Genomic DNA, 24,815 nt, shown 5'->3' with positions numbered 1-24,815 from the left:
ATTGTGCATCACTTGCTTTGTATATTATTATTATTGTTGTTATTATTATTATTTTATTTCAATTATTAAACTGTTTTTACCTCAACCCATGAGTTTTCTCACTTTTACTCTTCCAATTCTCTCCCCCATCCCACCGGGGCTGGGAGGGGGGAGTGAGCGAGCAGCTGTGTGGTGCTCAGTTGCCGACTGAGGTTAAACCACAACACTTGCTGAGGGTGTGCTCTGCCCTATCATTCAGATCATTAGTGAAGATTTTAACCAGCATTGACCCCTAGGGTAGACCACTAGTGACTGGGCTCCAACTGGACTTTACTGCTTGAGCCTGGCAGTTCATCCAGTTCTCAAATCCACCTCACTGTCCACTTTTCTAGTCTGTACTTCATCAGTTTGTCAATGAGAATATCATGGGAGAGTGTCAAAAGCCTTGCTGAAATCAAGACGAACCATATCCACTGCTCTCCTCTCATCCACCAAGCTAGTCAATTCATTGTAGAAGGCTATCAGGTTGGTCAGGCATAATTTCCCCTTTGTAAATTCATGCCAACTACTCCCAGCCACCTTCTTGTCTTTAATGTTTGGAAATCCTAAGCTTGAAAGCTAGAGGAGTGTGGAACCCTGAAGAATCCTACTCAAAACAAGATTCTCAAAAATTCCAGGCCTCCAGCTACAGAGATGAGAGCCCATTCCCTGTCAAAACCAGAACTTCCAAGATTTCCCAGCCCTATCACCTTGATATGTGCCTGAAACATTTAGTCAGGTAGTTCTAGCAATGCATATAATATGCAATATTTGCCCACTGTAATAACCAGAAACTTCAAACTTGCTGCATTCCTGGAGGTCTAGAGAAGCAGCATGCAGAATACCACAGCGATATCTAAGCTCTGTTGAAGCTTTCTAGCTTGTCTACAGTGACAGAGCTGATCTCGGCATGGTCTAATTTACCCAAACCAGAAGCTAAGACGATACTGGATCTTGTAACAACACGTGAGCCACCAAAGTGAACAACTAGCCACTCACTAACCATGCCTTAATAGGACATGGGTTTTGCTCTTAAATAGGAACCATACTCTTTTCTCTGGAAAGTTATTTTTAATCCAATGGGAAGTCCCTTTCTCTTCATCAGTTTCTGGGCTTTTATCCCTCAGTTCTCAACAAGAAGTCAAGCAAGAGTCCCCCGAATCAGTGCCTATCAGTTTACAATAACCATCTGTGTGCTCATTGTACAGTACTTGAGTTCTTCCTTTCTACATTGTTTTTAGATTGAGTCAATCTAGATAAAGACTAAATCTGGTCTTTGTATTAAACTGCTATGAAACCACTGTTACCAGTACAGGAAAAGGTTAAAAACTGGTTCAAAGTACTTATAAATTAATGGAATACCTCAATATCATATAATTGCTATATCAATTTAGGTAACAAGTTGCTGTATGTAAAAGAGTGAAGAGCCCTAAAGAGTTAATATTTAATTTTCAGTCTATTACTTAGATTAGAAAGATGGAACATATTCAGAATTGAACTGCAAATGAAAAAAAAAAATTGTTTATTCCTTATAAAGCCATTTTAAGCCAAAATTAATCTTTGTTTGACTTTGTAATATACACAGCTTTTTATAAAGTTCTCTATTCTAAGAGAAGTAAATAAAGGTAAATAACGCATAATGTAAGTATTCCAGTGAACAAGCTAAAACAACTTGTCTAAGCACATTTTATTCAACATAAAACTTTTCTTAAGGACATTTCAAACTATAGCACACAAAATTCTTAATTAGACCCAGGAATATGCAAACTGACAGCCACAAGGACAAACACATACCCTTAATAATCGATTCAGCTGCATACAGATCCCGCTTGTAGGTCACCTAAAGGACAGACAAGCCTCATTAGATTTAACACAGCAGGAAGGAATGTAAAACCTATAAAACAATGCCCTGAAGGCAATTCTTTACATTTGAAATACCATAAACAAATGATATTGTCAATTTCTTAATTCTGGTAAAATATCACTGGCAAGTCATGAGAACAGAAAGAACAGAAGTTGCAGAAATTATGGGAGACTTGAGAGAAACCTTTTTAAAAATATTTAGATCTGCTTAGAACTCATTTGAAACCAAAAACTACTTTTAACCCTTTGAAGAATCATAAAAACATGATATTGCATCTGTTTTCACACATCCATTCTACTCTATAATTTTATCGTGAAATATAGTCTTTTTTTTATAGGACTTGTGATCATAAAAATGACAGCCAGGGAGAAGCCTCGTTATTTCTTTTACTAATATAGGTGTAATTTTTCAGTAGTGCAAGACTATTACTGTTAATGAGATTCCAATTAATCAGTGGGAGTCAGTGAGACTATAGTAACTTTCAGAGGATTAAAAGCCATCAAGATCTTTCTGAAGACATTAATCAGATCAAGTTAGATGGACAATAAGATGCTGAATATTTACTTGGTACTTGCAAAAAACAGCTTTCATAGCTGCCTTTGTAGCCTCATGGTGGTCGACAGTCCCAATATTAGGCTTTTCAAATAAAATAACAAAAAACTGAAGACAGCATCTAACCAAGACATTAACAGTCTTTACTAGCAATGTCTTCGCAATGACATGTAGTGACATGAACTGATATAAGAATAACTTCTAAATATTTGCCTTTGTTTTTACTGTAACTTCCTTTTATGTTAAATAAAATATTACTGGATTTTCTGCATTTGTTTCTCTAGAGTCTGAATATTTTTTCTCTTTCTTTTTGAAATGGACTGAATAGGGTTCCAAAAGCTTTAGTGCTGCGAAGTAAATCTTACAGCAGAAACATACCATTGTAGATATCAGATTTTAATGTAAGGATTCTTGTAACTGCTTTCCTTTCCATCTCAAATTAAGCTGTGTATTATAGTCAGAAACAGATGAATAATATTACCTTTCTCATTACTCATCATTTCTCCAAGGAATTATATTCTTTTAAAATTAAAAATTAACTTACTCCCCTACAGCTTGTCCTGCAGAAGAAGCAGCCAGAGAATGAATCTAGCCTAAGAAACCTTAAGTGTCTGAGTTTACATACTGTTGGGAAGAATCAGTGTCTTGAATTTAAAGGTTAAAGAATTATTGAGTGACCAATTTTGTTGCAAGGTTTCTTTCTCATTACCTGTTTCTAGAGGGCTTTCATACTGAACTTTCAGTAAACCTGTAACAGATTACCATCTAAAGACCTTTCAAGAAACAAGACTAAGCTCTGTCAAAAGTGGTCTCAGTTACTCTAAGGTTCACAATCACCTTGAGATGCAAAAGTATTTAAATAGTCCAAGTTTAAAAAGAACTTACTTCATAAAGTAGGCCCAGTCTTCAAGAAAACAGCACAGAAGAATAAAAAAATAAGTATGAACCTTTAAAATAACTTCTAAAATTCTGAGCCAGACATCAGCAAACATTTTTTAGGGTGGTTTTCTAGAGAAATAAATCATCTGAGACCATATCACACTACCCATATATATTTCTTTCATAAACTTTGATCCTATAAGCTAATTTCAGATACAAGCTCCTATAAGCTTTATGAAAATAGTAAAGTTGACAGAGAGAAAAACCCTGCCAGCTACCACAGGTGACCACCGCTTACCAGTTGGGGGGGGAGGGATTTGCTATACCTCTTTCAGTGTTGAATAAGATGCTAAATCCAACCAAAGTTTCTCTTAAGGAATGGATATGCATAATGCCTCTGGATTTTCTTGTATTGATTAAGAGGTGTTCTTGCAATTTAGATGAGACTTACTTAAAACACAGGCAACCATGACAGAGACACCCTTTGGTTTAATTCTAACCATCGATTGGTTTAGCATGAATTTGTTTTAAACAACTTTTAAGGCTAGTCAACACAACAGTTTATTGTTCTGAGCAGCTATACTGCTTTATCTCTAGTTTCACCAAAGTGAATTTGCATTCTAGGCTCACCCCAGCCAGCAGCAATTCAGATCTAGCCAAATCAACCAGGAAGAATACTTTAACTGCCACTCTATACCAGAAAGTAAGATGGCACTCTCCACTCTCGCAGCCCAGATGAGGAGCAAAAATCACAGTGGAAAAAGAATAAACAAGAAAAATGACACACAGGAATTCTCTCTCACTTTGCAGAGGAGAGACCTTCTACCTCATCCATTTCTGGTTTTTTTATATCACATTACTAAGCTAAATCTCTACAGACTTATCAAATTGCCATTTAATCTTCTTTTTCGTGCTTTTCTCTGAACCTTCTCCGTTTACCAACAGTTGCACAGAGCTTGAGTCCAGATTTGACCATAGTATTCTAGATGCACTTGTAATACTAGAACATCTCTTTCCTAATTTCATATTCTTGTTTCTATATCAATGGCTGACATAAGGTATTTTGCCCACAGTGGAAACTTGCTATCCTCTGCGATTCCTACACCACTTTCAAAGTCACTGCCTTCCTAGAACAATTCTTTAAATATGGCCTATACTTTTTTTTTAAAAACACTTCTTTATATTTGGCCGCAATGAAAAGCATACCTTTTGTTTAAATTGTTTGCCAAGCAATCCATATCAATAGGTTACTTCTGATCAATTATATTTTTTATTTACAAACCCTTACATCTTTGTGTTGTCTGCAAACTTTATCAGACAAATGTTAAATAGCTTAGAAACAATAACAGTTTCTGCAGAACTGTACATGGTGAGAATTCTCTTTTGAAATATATCAGTCATCCAATTTTTAATCTATTTAATGAGGACTAGTACAATTACAGTCATCCTATTTTTAATTAAGATGCCATGTAGTAACAAGTCAAACTTCTGCCAACCATATATTGTATCAGCACTACCATCTTTACCAGCCAAGACTACAATCTTGTAAAAAAAGGCTTGAAGTCAATTTCACAAAATAAGTAAATTCCATGTTGGTTGACATTAATTACATTAGTCCCTTAACTCTTGATTAATCAAGTTCTGCTTGTAGCAGTGCATCCTTTTGTTTTGTTGGTTAATATCGAACTGTCAGGCTTCTAATTACTCAGATCCTCTCTCTTCATGTGACAACACTAATTTTCATTTTGTCCTCTTGAGCATCTAGTGTTCCAAGGTTTTCTGAACATTGTTGCTGCAGTCCAGAATATCGCTAGGCCAAATACTAAAACTCAACACAAATACCTCACTATCACAGAATATGAAACCATCATCTGCTTATTTGGCAAAGGCGACCCCATCATCTGCTTATTTGGCAAAGGCAGAATAGTCTGACTTACTAAACATTTCTCTATTTCTGTATAGTAAGCAATCTACTTATATCTATTTAGTAAAGCCTAAAAATCATCTGACAAGGGTTTGTTTGTTTGTTTTCCTGTGTGCCCTTCTCTCTCAACTGTCAGACTGCAACTTCTCACTACCTAGGAAGATGCTCTTTTAGAAGTTCCGCAAAGTTATTCCCATTTAATGTTTAAAAGTCTTCTTCAAACTGATTTAGTTTGATGAACATTTCAGATTTACAAAACTGTACGTTAAATGCAAAACATAACTCTTTACCAAACACAATAAAGTTATGATCACACATACACAAAATGCACTGCATTTTAGTTTCATGAAGTATTTCCCTCTGTTATACTAAGGTACCATACAGATCTCCTTTGTATGGGATATTTTTGCAGGATTAGAAAATAACCTGTTGTTTTTAGAAATGGTGAGGATTTTTCACACTATCAGCACTGTCTTTAAAAGTGTATCAATCTTAGAAGTGTTCTTACAATGCAGTTTTCATCTGCATTATACACACACGTATATATTAGACTCCAACAATTACATTCTGGTACATGATTTTATACTTTATTTAAGAGGATATTGCCCCAGAACATTTAAGGTCATTTGGTTTCAAAGGTGTCAAGCACAGAGAAACTGAAAATGTGGTGTTGATAGCATCATTCTGTTTCCTTTATGGCAGCCAGATCCTAAATATCTTATAAATAGTTATACAATAACTACATTTATAATAGAACTTATAAATATTTATAACACTGAAGTAATTTGAATGTTCCTGCCTGGTTGTTGCCACTACAAAGAACAACCTTAATTTTGTATTTTGTTACTAGAAAGTAAACAAACTCTCTCTTGCTTTAGCTCCAATGGTAAGTGACTTCAAATCGTTACTTTTTCTAATGCACTATAAGTAGACAGCACTCAGGCAGAATAATCAGAGTTAATTCAAGAAAATGATATATATGCACACATAAGTAACTTTTTCCCACTGCTTTGAGTCATTTAATGTTATGTAGGTTGTGCACCTAATAAATAAACTGAATTCTTACAAATATCAGATCTACTTTTCCAAGAGTCAAGGATGAAACTGGTTTGTAATACTTGGACTTTAGAAACTTTAGAAATGTTCTCCACCTGTTAATTGACCACAGTTTTTCTGTTAGACATCCTCTGAAACCTCAACTGAACAATGATTATTTATTTCAGTTCTCATTTATCTGGATAGAATATCTTTTTCTCTCTTGTTGAAAAAGTAAGACTGGGGCCATTGGGAGCACATCAGTTCTGGCACACGAAATGTAATTTATCTCAGCACTGAAAAGCCTTACAGAAAAAAAACCAAGAACATATTACAAATTACATTATTAGGACAGCTAAGGAAAGACAATTTTGCTTCTGAAAGCAGCAAAAAGCAGCAGTAACAAACAGCAATAGCTCCTAACCATTTTGTAGGCAAGCATGACTTGAGAAAATTGGCAGTCTTCTGCACGTCGTCAAACTGCACAGACTGAGCATGAGTGTTCTCTTCAATGGTACTGCTCCAAGTCACCCGCCAAACACCCCGGGACAGTGACCAATACCAGGGTGCTACTCAAGCAGAAAGGAGCTGTCTTCCTCCGTAGCCTCTAATCTGATATGACTATTTGCTGCAGAAGCAATTTACTATTTTACAGACCTCATCATTTTTACACCTTTGACTTTGAATGTCTTCACAAAGCACAGAAGACACCAATGACTTCTAGCTACAAAATAAGACAGCGAATAGGATGTGAGAAGGTATAGGAACTTTAATGACATGGCACCAGCATCTTTGTGTATACTATATATAGCATACTCACTGCTCTGCACTGCCTGCAGCACAGTATCTGCACATAAACAGGTGTTGTTGCTACTGTCACACACTGCACAATATAGTCAACACAGACTCTGTGGTGGGTTGACCCTGGCTGGATGCCAGGTGCCCACCAAAGCCGCTCTATCACTCCCCCTCCTCACCTGGGCAGGGGAGAGAAAATAAAACAAAAGGCTCATGGGTTGAGATAAGGACAGGAGAGATCATTCACCAGTTACCATCACAGGCAAAACAGACTTAACTCAGGGAAATTAATTTAATTTATTGCCAATAAAAATCAGAGTAGGGTAATGAGAAATAAAACTAAATCTTAAAACACCTTCCCCCCCACGCCTCTCCTCTTCCCTGGCTCAACTTCATTCCTGATTTCTCTACCTCCTCTCCCGAGCAGTGCAGGGGGACGAGGAATGGGGATTGCAGTCAGTTAATCACACATTGTTTCTGCTGCCCCTTCCTCCTCGCACTCTTCCCCTACTCCAGCATGGGGTCCCTCCCATGGGACAGTCCTCCATGAACTTCAATGTGAGTCCTTCCCACGGGCTGCAGTTCTTCACAAACTGCTCCATGGGGTGCAGTCCTTCAGGAACAGACTGCTTGAGCATAGGTCCAAAGTCCTGCCACCAAACCTGCTCCAGTGAGGGCTCCTCTCCACAGTGTCACAGCCTCCTTTGGGCACATCCACCTGCTCCGGCATAGGGTCCTCCACGGGCTGCAGGTGGATATCTGCTCCACCGCGGACCTCCATGGGCTGCAGGGGGACAGCCTGCCTCACCATGGTCTTCACCATGGGCTGCAGGGGAATCTCTGCTCCGGTGCCTGGAGCACCTCCTCCCCCTCCTTCTTCATTGACCTTGGTGTCTGCCAAGTTGTTTCTCTCACATATTCTCACTCCTCTCTCTGCAGCTGTTGTCCAGCGTTTTTTTTTCTTCCTCCTTCTTAAATATGTTATCATAGAGGCACTACCACCATCGCTGATTGGCTCAGCCTTGGCCAGCAGTGGGTCCATCTTGGAGCCAGCTGGCATTGGCTTCTAGCAGCTTCTCACAGAAGCCACCCCTGTAGCCCTCTCTGCTACCAAAACCTTGCCACACAAACCCAATAGACTCTTTCACCTGGTACACAGTATTTTCAGCTTTTCTACCTGTATCTCCTTCTCCATGATATTATCCAGTATACCACCAGCTAAAAAAGTTCTCTGTCCAATATCTGAGCACCTACAAGGAATTGACTCCTCATGTGTTATCATTTTCCATGTGTTTACAGGCCTCTTTAAAGTCCAGTGGTACTGCAATGGGTCCCACAGGCTAGAAAGTTAACAGCATCAGGATTTCATTTCACCAACAGTGTTGGAGTGGCACTAACATTTCAACAGTTCTCTTTTAAAACAGAGATGTGCACAAGCTCAAGTTTGAAGTATAACTGGGGGCTGGTTACTAGTGCTGTTCTTCAGGGGCTGATACTGGGGACAATACTGTCTAATATCTTTATTAATAACCTGGGAAAGGGGAAATATCCTCAGCAAACTAGTAGATGACAACAAATGGGAAAGTATTCCATATGCTCAAGGGTGCAATACTCATTTAGAGGGATCCTGAAAGGCTGGAGAAAGGGGCTAACAGAAGCCTTGTGAAATATAACAAACACAAATACAGCATCCTGCATCTGGGACAAAATAACCCTGTGCAGCAGTCCATACTGATGCCAGAATATAGAAAACAGCTTTGCAGAAAAGGACCTTCTGGACAAGCTGAGCATGAGTCAGCAGTGCGTAGCAGTGCAAAAGAGGAGTCCAACTGACTGGGCTGTATTAGTATGGAAGTAGACTTCATTACAGGGAATACAGGGATTATTCCCCTGTATTCAGCACTTTTGAGAACACACCAGAGTACTGTTTTCTAGTTTTGGGCTCCCCAGTATAACACAATGAGGAACAGGAGAAAGCCCAGCAGAGGGCTGCTGAGATGGTGTGAGAGAACTTGGTTTGTTCAGCCCGAAGCACAGAAGATGAAGGGTGGGGAAGGGTCATAATTAATGGCCATAAAGAGTGAACTGGACTTCTCGCAGGTCTTTCTGTTGGCCTTTCATCCTTTCCAGTGCAAAGGAAATGCTGACCAAATATTATGAAAAAAGTCTCTTCCATACGGGGAGATATGCATTGGAATTGGTCTCCCCAGAGAGTCTGTGAAATCTCCATTCTTGGAGACACTCAAAACTCAACTGGACAAGGCCCCGCACAGCCTAATCTAACTAACCTGGCCCCACTTTCAGCAAGGTGTTGGACCAGATGACATCTAGATATTTCCTTCAGGCTTAATTATTCTGTCATTCCAGGTCAAAAGACTACATTCCATCTGCTGGGCATCAGTAGTATCTACAGATAGTAAAGAACTAAATAAATATTATAAAGAACTAAACTAACATTATGGGTGTATTTTGTTACTCTTCATGTAAGTACCATGCTTTGCAATAAGAACAATGAAACCATCCAAAGAGTGATGTAATGCAAATATGCATAACATAATCTGTCCCTTAGAAGGCTGAATAGGAAAACAGACAATACATTGTTTCAGAAAGACTATGTCCCCAGAAAGATATTGAAAGAAGTTGCTGTATGCAACCAACACAAGTAAATTTTGCTGCTAAATTGCACAGGAAATTTGTGCTGCAGATTCAGGAAATTACCTTTCAGTGTAAGATTTATTGTTGTATTATTAGAAATCGTGTCCCATTGGAGGAAATTTACTGTCAAAAGACAGATGGAGTGATTTGAGTTGCTTCCAGATCCTTCAATGTGGTAATGAATAAAATAAAAAAAAAGAGGAAACACTTAAAAATTGCATGACATGACAGTTAGTGAGAAAGAATAATGTACCACCATCCAAAACAATGAAATGGGATACTTTTAAGCAGCAAGGACATATCCTTTGGCACCTGTATACACACCTGCTTTGTCAGTCGTCAGAAACCTACAGATTATTAGACAAGGTGAATGATGTTTAAAAATTTTAAAAGATTGTTTGAAGATGTCTTAAATATTACAGTGTTACTGAATGTAATGAACGGCTCTAAAAATCAAAAACTGTTGTTAGCCAGGTATTTGGCATCAGAGAAGTAGCGATGTCCTCATAGGAAAAGTGGAGGAAAATAGACAAAAGATATAGAAATAGCAGGAGAAAGCTCATCTCAAAGAAAGTTCTTAGTTTTAGAGATTATGGATTTATAGTTTCACAGATTCTCAGGTTATTCAAGTACCTAGTTAGTTTTCCTACTTCCAGATAAATACTGTCTTCATTGATTATCTCAGGTAACATCTGCCCAAGTCTGTCTACAACAATGAGCTCTAAAAAAAGCTCATGATAATCCCAAAACAATTCTGAAGTTTGGAAGAGAAAAGCCTAACTATTACAACTGAAAACACATCTGAATTTTTACAGTTATATGCAAATTTTATTAATTTTAAAAGACATGTAAATAGAGATTATTATTGCCTTTACCTTCCAGAGGTCAGCTGTTCCTTCAACAAGTTTGGCATTTGTGTTACAGTATTTCAGAGCCAGATGCAAACATTCAGTTCCATAATCCAGGTCATAGTCTGTACACTGTAGTAATTAAAAAAATATTCTTAATTAGTCATAAAGAAATCATACTTAAGCAACAACAGGTTTTCTTTCATTAATTAAACCTTACATCTCAACAGTCCTGTCCAGAATAATACATGCTGTATTAGGTAGGTAGGTTCAGGATGGATCAGAAATAAAACCCTTTCAAGAAGCTTATGCCAAGTTCTAGCTATCCAGCAAAGTGTTAAAGAAGTAAATAAACACTTTATAACTACAAATTAATTCAGTTAGGTGCTGTGAGTATCTTGCTACACCTTTATGTTGTTAACTAAATCAATGAGAGGTTACATGTATAAAAAAAATTTTGATGGAGTTGAGGCCTCACCAAAAGAAATCATCAACCTTCTAGTGACAAACTTTTAGAGTATGGGAACAAGTTAACAAATTGTAGAAGCATGACTCTCCAAATGCCTTGTCTGTTTTGGTTTTTGCAGCATCAAAAAAGGATGGTAGTAACTAAGAACCTCTGTATTCCTTACATGTTTCCTTTTATATTTTTCTCCAGTTATCTGCACACAAAATAGCAAAGTTTCATGCTGCTCCATGAGCCTTTCAGATTAAAAAAAATCAACAGAAAACCAAAAAAGCTTGTCCACTTTTTATTCATCTAGAAGAGGCATTCTTCTCTCAACATACCCTTCCCAAGCAGTTTGGCTTCCTATAGTTAGTGATTATAAGAATCCTATTAATGGAAAACTGAGTAGGGAGCAGAATCTCTCGAGCCAAAACACAGGTAGGTGTGAAAGCAGGAACTGGGAGCTTATCAGACAGGACTACCTCAAGATGAATTGGCCTGATTAAGATAAGAAAGTTCTAGTCTATTTTCACATTGCTAATTTACCAGTCCATCCAGAAACATGAATTACATGTAAAAAGGAAGGATAATTTAAGATAGGGTCATTCATAAAAATGGATATATTTGCTAAGACCACAGGCTGGCTACCGCAGTATCCAGTCTCTAGTAGAGGTTGACAGTGCATAGTCAAGGGTAAGTAAATAAGAACAAGGCAACCATATCTTCTTAGTTTCTGAGAATACTCCCTTGGCCTCATATAAAGCTATTATCCCAGCTTAGGAAATCCCTAAATTAAGGAGTCCGAGGGACACACTGAACCAGAAATGACTGCCTTAACAGTCCTCAGTGAATTACAGGAATCCTGAATTCACCCAATTACTTTTTGAATAGCAGGTGGGGGGTTTTTTTTAGCACCTGCATCAGGGAGCATCTGATTCATCACATGCTTTGTTGTTCTGACAGAAAAGGGAGTGCAAAACCACCTTCTCAGCCCTTCAAAAAGCTCCACCACATCTCTTCCCACATCTTTCCACAGGTAAAGAGATCAACATCTATTCAGTCATTTCATGTGTGGAAGCTACTTCAAAACTTTAATCAACCCTTTTGCCCTCCTTTACATTTATCTACACTCACCTATCAATTTTATCATAACATCCTTCTACAAACCTTCTTAGTCAGCCCTCATCTCTACTACCCAGGAAAAAAAAAAAAGGGTATCTCCACTTCCTGCTCCAAATTATTTATGACAAAATGAACTGCACAGGTCCCAGCACAGATCTTCACAAAACTGCACTGGTGATTTACTGCTATGAAAACTGGTCATGCACTTTACCTTGTTTCTTATCTTCTAACAAATAATCTACTTTGGTAAGTCTTTACTCTTATCCCAAATCTGTTCAGTTTCCTTAAAAAAACCTTTGGTAAAAGCTTCAGTGAAACATCTTATTATGCAAATAGGCTGTTATCAGCTTCAGCAACCTCAAACAAGATGCCGGTTAACTCTGTAAAAAACAACAATTAGCTCTGCAATGCATAAGCTTTCCTTTACAAAAGCTGAAATAACCCTTCCACTGTGTCAAATTTATCTATGTGTCTATAAATTCATATATATTTATGTTTCAAATAAGATGTGACAGTCCAGATACTGTGCTCAGTAACTCAGTCTCCTCCAGGATTCAAGAATTCAAAATTGTCAAGAATGCAAAAGTCTAAGTGGTTGAAGAAGATCCAGATGAGTGCTGCAATACAACTTGACTATTTTTAATAATTTCCTCAAGAAGTTTAATAAAAAAGATGAAGAAAATTTTCAGTTTCTATTCTTGTTTTATAATGCATCAGTGAAATTCAGGGTATTCATCAGCATTATACATCTGAATTGTATTACTAACACACGCAGATGTCTTAAAATCATAGTTATCACTTCTATATTATTTAAATTAGTAATTTTTGTCATTTTAGTTTGTCATGACTGCAATCAAAAAGAAGATCCTTTTACACAGCCCGCTTAGAAAAGTAATATGTGTTAAACTTCTGTAGAGAAGTTTAAGCACTTTGAGTAACAAAACAAAACGACAGACTTCTTTCAGAATACTAAAAGAAAACAGGGGTTTCAAAAAGACACTTTGGAATATTTTAAAATTAAGCAGAAATTATTTATATTCTTTAATTAATCAAGATACAAAAAAGGTCAACAGAAAATATAAAGGAATAGGGAACTCTAGCTCCAAAGTATGGAAAAATTGAGTGATCTCTTGAGTAGGGAGATCCAGAGATAAATTGCCAATGAAGCCAGAAATGGCCTAGTAACTTTCAATTCCAAATATTTAATACCAAAATGTTTCCTTTTTTTGTTTTGTTTTTAAGGAAAAAATTTTCTGGTAGAATGCAAACTATTTTCTACTAATGTGAATAACACACAGATCAAAAAAACCCTTGGTTTTCTTTTGCCTCAGAATGAAAGAGAAATTTCAGAAAAATTTATGTGAAAAAATTTACTTTGAATTAAAATTAAGTTACATTTTTAAATATATAGGTAACAAATGATACTAGGACAAGACTAAGCAATTCCAACTTTTTAGCAAAGTAGTAATTACAGATAATTAGTAGGGAGTGGAGAAGTTCCATAAACAGGCTAAAGCATCTTGAGGGTATTGCTGGCTTCAAGGGATGAAATATGACACAAAGCAAAGTATTAATTAAAAACATATTTCACTAACACTTGTACATCATGACATTTACCATTCATTATCTGTAATTGTTTAAACCTAAACATATTGTCACAGTGTACTCTTCTGCAAGTCTGATACTTCCATTTCATTGTTCTCCTCTGACATCAGTGTACCAGCTCAAGACCAGCTTAGTTTATGTATTATACACACACTAAACAGCTCCACAAGTGAAATTTTAAATCCATATTTAAGGTGCAGAATTTGAAAGCTTCTATATTGCTCTAAGAAATTCAGTTAAATTAAGCATTATCAGGGAGTGCCTATAACAAAAAGTTGTAGAATATCTATGAGGAAAACTCTTACTGACCCAGGCATGCAAACATTCTCATCCTAAGTCTTCTGTATGTATTTCACTGCACATCTAGAGCCAGTTTGCATTACAACAATCTGTTTAAAACTCTTACTATTTCTGAAGTCTCTTTTTGACTGAAAGGCTTTTTAAACAAAGTTTGACAGAGTACAGTTAACTGAACTTGACATGCACCCATAGCTTTGTGAAACAATAGACAGTTTCAGATTTGAAATGGTGGAAACAGCTGGAAATATTGGCACAAAACATATCCACAAAAGAAAGAAAACAGATTAGTTTAGCTTTTTAGATGACAGAAGGAAATAGGTTATTTAAAAATGCTTTTGAACTGTTGAATATTCAAAGACATTCTAATAGGTAGCTTTGGGGACTGACTTTTTTTGTGGGTGGGTTTTTGTTTGTTTGTTTTCCAAGAGTGGATGTTTGAATAAAGTGTTATGGGTGGAGTGAGATCCAGATTTTAGCATTACACCAATTCTTCTTTCCCTGCCCCCTAGATCAGTTTGAAAATATTTTGATAAATAATATTTCTCCTACAATGCAAGCTATACTGTTGTTGCTTAGCCGTAAACATGGAACAAAGGGTTAGAGAAAAGAGCAGCTATGCAGCCTGTATCTCCCTAGTACTTACTAATAGTCCATAAGCTAACTTGTTTCCAATATAATACTTTGAACAAGTAAAATTATAAAGAAGCAGTATTTAACATTAACAATTGCTTTTACTGTTAACATGCACTATTTTACTGTACGTTTATACTGAAAAAAGATTTTGAATGGATATATGGGAACCAGTAATCATACAGCAGAAGCAACACAGATACAAGAAAAATTTTTGTTACAGCACTGTCATTTTCTTATTTTTTCATCATTCCTTAGTTTTATAATAAGGAAACAAAGTCAATATTCTTTATGCATTAACTGAAAGAAAATCTTCAGATTTGCTCCTTTACACAGGTACCTTTAAAGCCTGTATAAAGCCAGCCTTTTACACTTCTGTAACCATTGGCTGTGACATCTTCAGTACTTTTTCCATTGTCAGCAAGTGTCTCCATTTAACTTGCCCATGTACATCCATTCTATAACAATATCAGAACACTTGCAATTAAAATGCATAACTAATTAACAATAGCAGAGCTTTATGATTTTTCCAGATCCTTGCAAATCAAGTTTCCACGGCTGAAGTGCCAGAGTACATCATGAACATTCATCATCAAGAACATTCTACTAAGTTAAAAAAGAAGCAGACAAGCTCTTGCTCAACCTGAATTGGCCTATTTTTATCGTATTTTTATAAAGAATTTTTTTTGCCATGTTCATTACCATGGAAACCAAAAAATGCTGAATCCAACAGTGGATTTGCAGCAAACACTCAGCCCACAGCAATACACCACAGCTAAATGAGAAATAACAGAAGCAGCAAACAGAAGGAGAAAACACGTGAATGAGGAAACCCAGATTAATGTGAGTTCAGATAAGCTCATCTCTGAAACAATTTCTACTGTGGTTAATTATTAAAACTGCTGTGACATACATCCAGATGCAGTAGTACTTCACAGTGAAGAGAATAAAGATACAGCAATTTACTCTGTAACAGAATTAAGCAAGCCTGTTTTTCTACAGATCTGTATCTATATCCCAATGCCTTTCACGGCAGTAACTGCAAGTGCCCTCTCCATACATGCCATGATTTCCCTGCACTCTACTGTCAGATCCCCTGAATACTTCCTGACTGCCCACTGAAATATTTTGGTACTTAAGTTGCTTCTAAGTCCACTAAATACTTGTTAAAGAACTTATGCATTAGTTGGTTCCAAGATCCCATGCGCTAAAAGGTGTATGACCAAGAAAAACGGAAGATAACAGCTGAATTCACATTTCAGCCAGAGCTGAAGACCTAAGAGCCTGAAGGCTCCGAGGCTCCAGCCTCCTCTCAGTGAAGGCATTCATTCAGGTTTCCATCCTCCTCACACTCACTGTTTTTTCAAAAACTATATAGGCGCTTAACACCATTGAAATCTCTACACCTCCGTCAATTTTGATTGAAATCATGATCTTAAGGGTCTTTTCCACCCTAAATGATTCTATGATTCTATGAAACTGAACAAAATGTGCAATTAAAGGTTTAAAATATTATTGAGACAAAGGTTAAAAACAAGTAATGCTTTCAAGTATCTTTTTAATAGTAAAAGTTACAAATGAAAGTAATTTTGCTTCTTCCCTTTCTGGAATAAATGTCCTAGGTCAATGAACGCAATCCACACTGCCATCACCAGCAGCCATGTTCTATACTCCTGCAGTAGGCATATGAGCTCCCCAGTCAAGTCAGCTATGCATTTTCTTCCTATTGGTCCTCTTTGAAAGCAGTTTATAATCTCTCTTTATGTTGAGGCTGACAATTACTGTTCACTGCACACAACTTGCTGCTAGGCAGTAGGAGTCCCATAGGCAAGAATGCAGAGCATGAACGTGCAGTGTAGGCAACATGAAATTTGCTTTTCCTATCACTGTTTTAAGTTTTAGCTACTAGCCAAGGTTGGGGATAACGCCGCTTTTTTTTTTTCTTTAAACACAAATTTGCTTGAAAAACTGTCACAATATGTAAAAGCAGAAACTCAGTGGGATCCAGAAATGCATATAGATGCAGAGAACAAATATTTAAAAGTTTGCAATTCTGAGCACAAATTAAACATAATCATTGTGTAAGATCTAGGTACAAAATTTTTATGTGGATATTTCTATCCATTTTGGACAGGTTCCTTCAACCTTCTTCTAAGCAACAAATCACACATGATTCTGTAACCAAAAGATAGGATCTACGACTAGTGAGCTAGATTGAAAAACCCTTGTTTTCAGTGTCCCATTCTATCAAAACCACTAAGAAAAAGTGTCATTTACGTTAATTTAGATTCATCAAGGAATCACTACAACAAAAATACTGAAATAAGGTAACTAGACAATTAGAAAAGACACCCATTTTATTGACTGTCATTTTCTAGCTCTAACCTCAAAATGAAACAGAAGCTGAAGTGTAATCACAAGACTAGGCCCTAGCCTCAGCATCCTTAAGTGACTCTGGATAAAAGAGACAGAAAGATCAAGTTTTAAAGTTATTTTAAGGAAGTGTAAGAGCTATCTTTTCTGTTCTTAAATCCATGCCTCAAGATACTTGCAGATACCCTACAGGATTATTATAATAGTATTTGTATCATTGCCTCAAGTTGTGCCAGGAGAGGTTTAGATTGGATACTAGGAAAAATGTCTTCACCAAAAGGTTTGACAAGCATTGGACCAGGCTGCCCAGAGAACTGGTTGAGTCACCATCCCTGGAGGTATTTAAAAGATGTGTAGATGTGGCGCTTAGGGACATGGCTTAGTGGTGGACTTGGCAGTGTTAGGTTAACGGTTGGACTCGATGATCTTAAAGGTCTATTCCAACCTAAACAATTCTATGATTAAAGCCTACTCTAAGTCTTAATCTTATTCTCCTTCTGTCTCTGCAAAAGGAAAGGTCCAAACAAACTAATCACTCTGTAAAAGAAGTACATGTGCTCAACTTTACACCAAAATCATAAAAACACTAATACTATTATTTTGAAAAACCCTAATTCTGTTTGAAAGTTAGACGGACAGCCCTAACCCCTACGTACCCAGAGTAATTCAGTCCTTCCAGAGAATGAGGTCTGCTATGTTCTCCTAGACAAATCATGACCAACCTGTAGAGAGAGGGGAAAAAATGCAGCTTTGCTATTAAGGAATAAAAATTTAATCAAGAATAACTGGACATGCTTTGCCGAGGAAAGAAGGGTACCAGTAGGCACAAACAAGAAATGTCAAGGGTTGTATCTACATTACCAATTCAGTGTGCAGGAGAGGTTCTTTCTGGTCCAAGTCTTTCCTGCATCCCTACTCAGAATCATACAAGATGCACTTGACTGTGCTGCTGGAGAGCTCAAAGTCATTTCCCTTGTGGCAGAATCAAGGTGAAAGTCATATGCAAGGGCACTTGCTAAAGCACCATTTGCAGTGTGGACACAAGGTGCCCTAGCAGCCAGGACTCTGCATGCATTGTGTTCATACGACTGGCAACTGTGATGAATATCACTGCTGGTAAAGTCCCAGTTTACACATACAACCCCAAAACAATAACAGATCACAAAAAAAAAAAAAAATCAAGCTTCAGTCTTTCTCTTTGTGCCACACCAGTAGATACATTCCTAATATTACTCCAAAGTCCACACAAACTAGCATAATGAAAATGAGAATACAAACTAGGTGAGAATGAACAATGGTACTGGTATGAAGATGAAATACTTGATGGAACTAAGAGCTAGTTATTAATCAGATTGACTTCATAAAACAGGTCCTAAGTAACCACGAGACAGTATTGATTTTTCTGATATCAGAAAAGGACACAGGAGTCATTTTGAGCATGCAGCTGAACATGGAATTTCAGACCTTATATACAATTTCAGCTTTTTAAAAAGTCATATTTTAGTTACAATGTCAAGAAAAAAAGAATATTAATATTCTATGTGACAACAGTAGTAGTCAAAATACAATGAGTTAGGACTCATTGTTTACACTTTAAAAAATTATCTTGTAAATTGGAAAAATACTTGGAAAAGAGTTATATGGACAAGAAAAAATCTTGTCCCCCCGTAGAAAACTACAGCTTATTTAGGTTATTCTAAGAAAATGTAAAGTGATTGTTTACATTCTCCCAGTAAAGAGATTTCTAAATATATCAAGTTATAAAATTAAGCAACCAACAAAGAATTTAATCACGCTTAGAAGCAGAGGCGAGCCAAATTCAGGCCAAGTTAAAATGCATATTTTATTTTAAAATTTTTTTGAACAGATAAGATTATTCACTCTTGGAACAATTTACTTGAGAATCACCTCTTGAAATTATGCAAGATCAGAAATGGTCCTTTTCCTTGCCTTTTGATATACTACACTGTCAGTAGCTAAGAGATTAAAAGCTCTAGCATCACTACCTTGTTTTCTTATTTGCTCTCTCAAAACAAACAGCAGAAGACAATTTAGATGGGTGGTCTCCCATATGCTGGATACAGTGATTCTCACTCATTATTCAGCATTTTTTGAGCCTGTGCCAAAAGGGTGATTCTTCTGGATACAGTACACTTAGGGTAAATCCAGTAATACTTACAACAATATTCATAGTCCAGTCTATTTTCCAACTTGAATAATTGCAGTGTGTCTCCCTAACATACATCCTCCAAATTATATCTGAAGACAAAATGCCTTTTCACTACTACAGAGATGCCAGATTTCACCCAGGGTGTGGCAGCTTTGCACCACTGCACCAAACAGTTCCAAGAGCTAACATGTGAATTTGTGAAGTGCTTTGAGATCCTACAGGATGAGGAGTGCCATAAAATGGAAGTAATTATCCCATTAGCAAAAAAATTTTATTTTTTTCTTATGCAAGGCATTAGAATTTCTCCAAACATTCTTGTGGCAGAAATTAATTAGGGCAAGGTGGGGATTCATACAATATCCTGGCTCTACCATTGCACCAAAGAACTAATCAAGTACAGAGCTATCTAAACTAGCTTAGTTTTCTCAACAGACCACCAATCTAGCTTCAGGTTTTGAATAAATGAAAGCATTACTGACAAAATTCCTTTAGTCTATTTATCCTGGAGAGAATTCTGTAGAATTGGGTAGGTTTTAAGGATAGGGAAATGGGAAAAAAAAAAATATATATTTATTCCTCTAAATCTCAGGACAAAGCTGCTAGGGTAAAAACATGCCAGATGAAATAACTCTAAAATGTCTTCGGAAAACATCTCAGAACTACAACCTGAAGACTGTACAAATTAAGATATTCATTTAGGTGAGGTTGACAACCCTGTATTTAAGCAACAGTCTGTGTGCATCAGCCTGAAGATGAATGAAGAAAGGCAGATCAAAATCCTCTGCAAAACTGCATTAAGAAGTTAGCTCCATTGCAATTTTGCATCAAAACCAAAAAATTACCAATTTCCAGCAGGAATGAAATGGAACAGAACTCAGGTTTTACTGAAGTTCCAAAGAAATAATTTTTTAAATGACACTAAAACCGGAGATAAAGTCCAAGCCGAAATGGACCACAACAATGAAAGGATGCTGTTAGTGAAGTAAAAACTTCTCATGTAAGGAGAAATGAGATACCAGGTTTTCTTTCAACATTTAGGAGCTACACAGATTTCCTCGTCAAACAATCAGATCTAAAATCCTAATGACCCATGGTCAAATCCGCAGAAAGGCTTCCTTTTTTAGGTTATTTCATATGCTTAGATTGCACATTGAAAAACTCAGATACTCCCCATCTTGACACTAGCATACAGCTAATTAAAATCTATATTATTATACCATCAAAGGAACTGAGTAGGAAATTCAAACTGAAATAATCCAAGCTACTTTACTATTCAGCCAAGTAGGTTGACTTGGACCAACCAAGTAGGTAGTTACACTAAAACTGTAATTACCTATTACATTTCATAGGCAGATGGAAGTATGCTGCCTTTAGGACTCCATACAAAGAGCAGCATTGGCTAGTAGTACTGTCCTCATATAAATCATACAAGTAGTAGATCACTTATTTTAGCTAGCTCTTGTCTAATTCACAAATCACTTCTTGATTCAGTATTTCAGAATACAGTTGAGGGGAAGGAAGAAAACCTACAGACACAAGCTGGAATACAGAATTAGGAAAAACACAACAGTGATGTTACATGGCACATGTTTAGAAGACCTGAGCATATAATTACAAAATACAAAAGCAAAGTGGGTGACCAAAGCTGGGGATAGTGGAAAAGGAAGTGGCTCTCTATACACACACAGAACATATAGAAACCACAAAATACATTTGGAGAAGAATGAGGTAAACTTACAACACAATACACTTAAAAGATGTCTCATGCTTTTTTAAAGATGCAGGCCAAGAAATAACGCATTACAGCTTATGATAAAAATCTATATATCTCACCTACTCTTTGTCATATGTTAAAAACAACGGTGATTTCTTTTTCAGTGTTTTTACACTACAAAAACAAACAGCTGTGACCCATATCACCAATTCATGATTGGATCGCATCAGGAAAAAATTTTTTCTCCAAGTGAGTGTTTACAGGAAGTAAATATTAAGCTGTTCAGCCTTGCCACAACTTAGATGCCTTGGCACACACAATGTTTCATATTTTGTGAATGTTAAAAAAGTTGAGGTGCCTTGAAGATTCATATGTCTTTAATCTTAGGAGGGAGGTGAGCAGTGTTTTTTCCAGGATTCCAGCATTAGACCTAAATGCCCAAATTCTGCCTCACTTACATTTTGACCCTTCAGTCCTTTTTCTGAATCTGACCCTTGCTCCCAATGTTGCCAAAGTTTTAGTCAACAATTTGTCCGCTACTGTTCATTTAATCGCCTGTTGCTCCTGGCAATGTTAATTTGACAGACATTGATTTCTTTAACAAAGAATGAACCCACAGGAAAATCCCCAAATCAGTCTAGACATTTTGCCTCGAAGGACTTGCCTGACCTATGCCAAAATATTAATAAACTGCTACAGCTGACTCCACTTCCCCACACCACACACACCCCACTCCCACTACAGAGGATACTAAAATGCTTCACACGTTTGCAGAAGAATCCCAGTAATGTTGTGTCCTTTCAAAAAGCACTTTAGAAGTTTACAAAATCCACATGGAATACACTCCCTATTATTTACATACAGAAAAGACAATACTTTGAGCAAATACTTCTACAATGGGCCTAACAATAGCCAACTTCCTTTCTTACTCTGGCAAAAATCTTCCCTGAACATTCTCAGGGGTTTGTCAGATGAGAACAATTTTGGAATTTCTTTTTCTTCTACTGAGGACCAGGTTGGACAGTTTGCAGAATATCTCTTCTCCCCATCTCAACCCCATCTGGGAACATCTTGTAATGATTTTTTTGGGGAGTGGAAGAACATCTGCCTCCCAGAATTTAGCATCAAAGTATTTGCATGATTCTCCCTGACACACTATTATTTTGTATCTTGTCATTACTATGCTTATATATAGCAGCTCTCTCCTATGCAGGCAGATGCTATAACATCCCATAAGTAAGTGTGATTGCTTATTATCCAAAAAGTGGGTAATGCTGGCTATGAACAGATGTATTAATTCAGTGTAGTCCCAAAAAGTACTAATCTCTACATAGTTTCTACACACATTAGATAGAATCCCTAAGGTCAGTCTGTTCTGTGTGGATATCTACAGAGGTTATAGACATGCATCAGAGAAACATCTCTAAACATGCTGAAGCTCATCCTCCTTCAATGAATATTCCTGCTTCCTGTTCCTATTTTTTCATTTTTTTATTGCAGCTTCATTGTTCTGATCAGCTAAATATAAGCTTCCATAATCTACAAAAGATCTCCTATCAACAGATGATTAAACTAACTACATATGCAATACAAACACCCCCAAAAGATAGTGTAGTTTTTGTGGTAAACTTTCCCAGGTAGAGAAGATCTTGAGGCTAAGTTTAAAACAACGTATAAAAGATTACCAGAAAAAAATTGTGTATCAAAATTATTTTTTATAATTAAGATTGTCATAAACCTATCACTCTATCTTTAAATAGCGATCCAACTTTGCCACGCCATCCACATGCAAAGGATTCCTGCAGAATAGCCTTCTAACATGTCCCACCCTTTCTTCAGCTGTGTGTAGCTCTTCCCAAGGTCCTTGGCTTCATCAGACTAGTCACATTGGTGAGCAATTCTGTTGTATCCCCAGCATTCATGCTGACAACTCTCTAACCATCATATCATCTTCCCTAGGCTCTTTGTTTACATCTCTGACATAGAAGCTAGTCAGGATCTTCTACATACCACTCTTCTGCTTCCATTTTCAGTTGTTTCTCCGCCACATCAGGAAAGGCAAAGCTTTTTAATTGTTCCTGCTACCTTCCTTACTTTGGCAGATACATTTCAAATACACAATGCTTTGTTAAGTTTGGGTATTTCAGCCTTTGCATATTGTGGTTGTGTTACTTTGTACACTAACATGACATGACACAACAAGATGCTTTGTGTTAAAGACAAAAGATCTAAGATCTCTTCTGCATTTCACAATATGTCAGAAACAGGTATTACAAAAATCAGTCTCAGCCTACTCTGATTAAAGGAAAAGGTAGTCTACCTGACTTCCTGATACTCTAATTCCTTAAAGATACTGCTCCAGGGGAACACTTGACTTCTAGTAAGTGAAGTCTTCCCCCCACCCTCCTCCTCCCAGGCTTGCAGGATCATACTTCGCATTTGCTCCTATTTAATTTAAAAAGCTAAACAGAAACATGAAACTACCTTAAGCAAAAATGAACAAGTCTGGTCTAAGGAATTTATCCTTTATTTGCTATCTTTGGAAAGAGTCGATTTTCAATTAACACTTAACCTTTTCAGATTTCCCTTAGGGCTGATAAGAATAAAAAAGAAACATGCATTTCCAAAGATCAGGAATTTAATTCTTATTAACCTAAAAAAAAAATCCAACTGGCTGGTTTTGTCCCAGGTAGGTTAGAATTGAAGTAAATCATGGGTTCTGCAAATTTTGCAGCTTTTCCACAGGTTTTGCTAGTTATTAGATTTGCATTTTTGATTTTAAAAAGTTTAACTTGTCCACTACTAACATTTACTGAAGGTTAGTGGTTTGGTTCATTACACTGTGCGGGAAACAAGAACTCACAAATTAGGACATACCAGAACTAAGAGCACTGATGCAACATTACATTGATCCCTTTAACACATTTATATGGCCTTTTACCCAACATCCCAAGGAAAACCCCTGGCTAAGGTAAAGCCTCCTGCCTGCAAGATACCACACACATTATAAATACAGTTCTTTCTCCCCTTGCAGTTGTTTGCATCTGTCACTTGTCCACCTTGTATCAAGCATGCATCATACAAATAAAAGCTATAACTTTTATAAATTTAGCAAATTGAAGGGCATGAAAGCATTGCTGTACTTCATAAGAATATGAGGTGAGGAGGCATATATATGATGAGTGACACAGTAACACTCACAGGTATATGTAAGGAGGCCTGTAACAATTCATCCTTTTCTCACCTCAGGACCATCCCAATGCCAAATTCCAAAGTCCTACTACAAAGTGGAGGCATCAAGATACTTCACTGAAATAGAAGTAAACAGCTGTTTTCCCATGCTTCATATAACCAACTGAACATGGAGACTTGCAACAGAAAGCATTAAGCAGCATTTCATAACAGGGATAGGGGCCTGTATCTGCCGAAATCCCATTAACTGCAATAAATGAACAGGCGTAAGTGCTCTACCTAATGACACATAAATCAGAGTCATGAGGCCTTTTAAGATCAAGACATCATTTTAGCTCTGCTGGCTGTTGTGGGCTCTGAACAGTTAAAGTCAATATTGAAATTAAGCAACTGTTTTTAGTCTGGCTTATGTGATATCCAATACAGGGGACAAGAGGTATGCTGAGTTAAAAGTAAAATGTGTAACAACGTAACAGAAACTTTATAAAAAAATGTTAAAGTCAGTATCACTATTCTGGAGTAGGAGGAGTAGCTATTTCCTGAACAGTGGTCTTCTGATCCTGCTGCACTGGAGCAATTATCATTTGAGGTGGAAGAATACCAAAAAAGCTTTCCCTTCCCTGTTGCACCTCCACTTGCCTGCTGCACCACAAAAAGGCAGACACAAAGTACTCCCAATTCTTCTTTC

General features: G+C 37.0%; 1 protein-coding gene across 1 annotated transcript in view; it reads right to left on the bottom strand.

Moving 5' to 3' along the window:
* The window catches only part of ISPD (isoprenoid synthase domain containing), a 121,916-nt gene that overhangs the window by 76,007 nt on the left and 21,094 nt on the right, over positions 1–24,815 (bottom strand). The window contains exons 3-4 of the mRNA XM_009282064.2: positions 10,601–10,705; positions 1,813–1,858 (exon numbers count right to left, since the gene is read on the bottom strand). Of these exons, the coding sequence (XP_009280339.2) occupies positions 1,813–1,858; positions 10,601–10,705 (151 nt within the window). The remainder of the gene's footprint in view (positions 1–1,812; positions 1,859–10,600; positions 10,706–24,815) is intronic.

Source organism: Aptenodytes forsteri, unplaced genomic scaffold (genome assembly GCF_000699145.1).
Source record: "Aptenodytes forsteri isolate BGI_AS27 unplaced genomic scaffold, ASM69914v1 Scaffold164, whole genome shotgun sequence".
Lineage (NCBI taxonomy): Eukaryota > Metazoa > Chordata > Aves > Sphenisciformes > Spheniscidae > Aptenodytes > Aptenodytes forsteri.
This window is presented reverse-complemented; position numbering and strand designations above follow the sequence as displayed.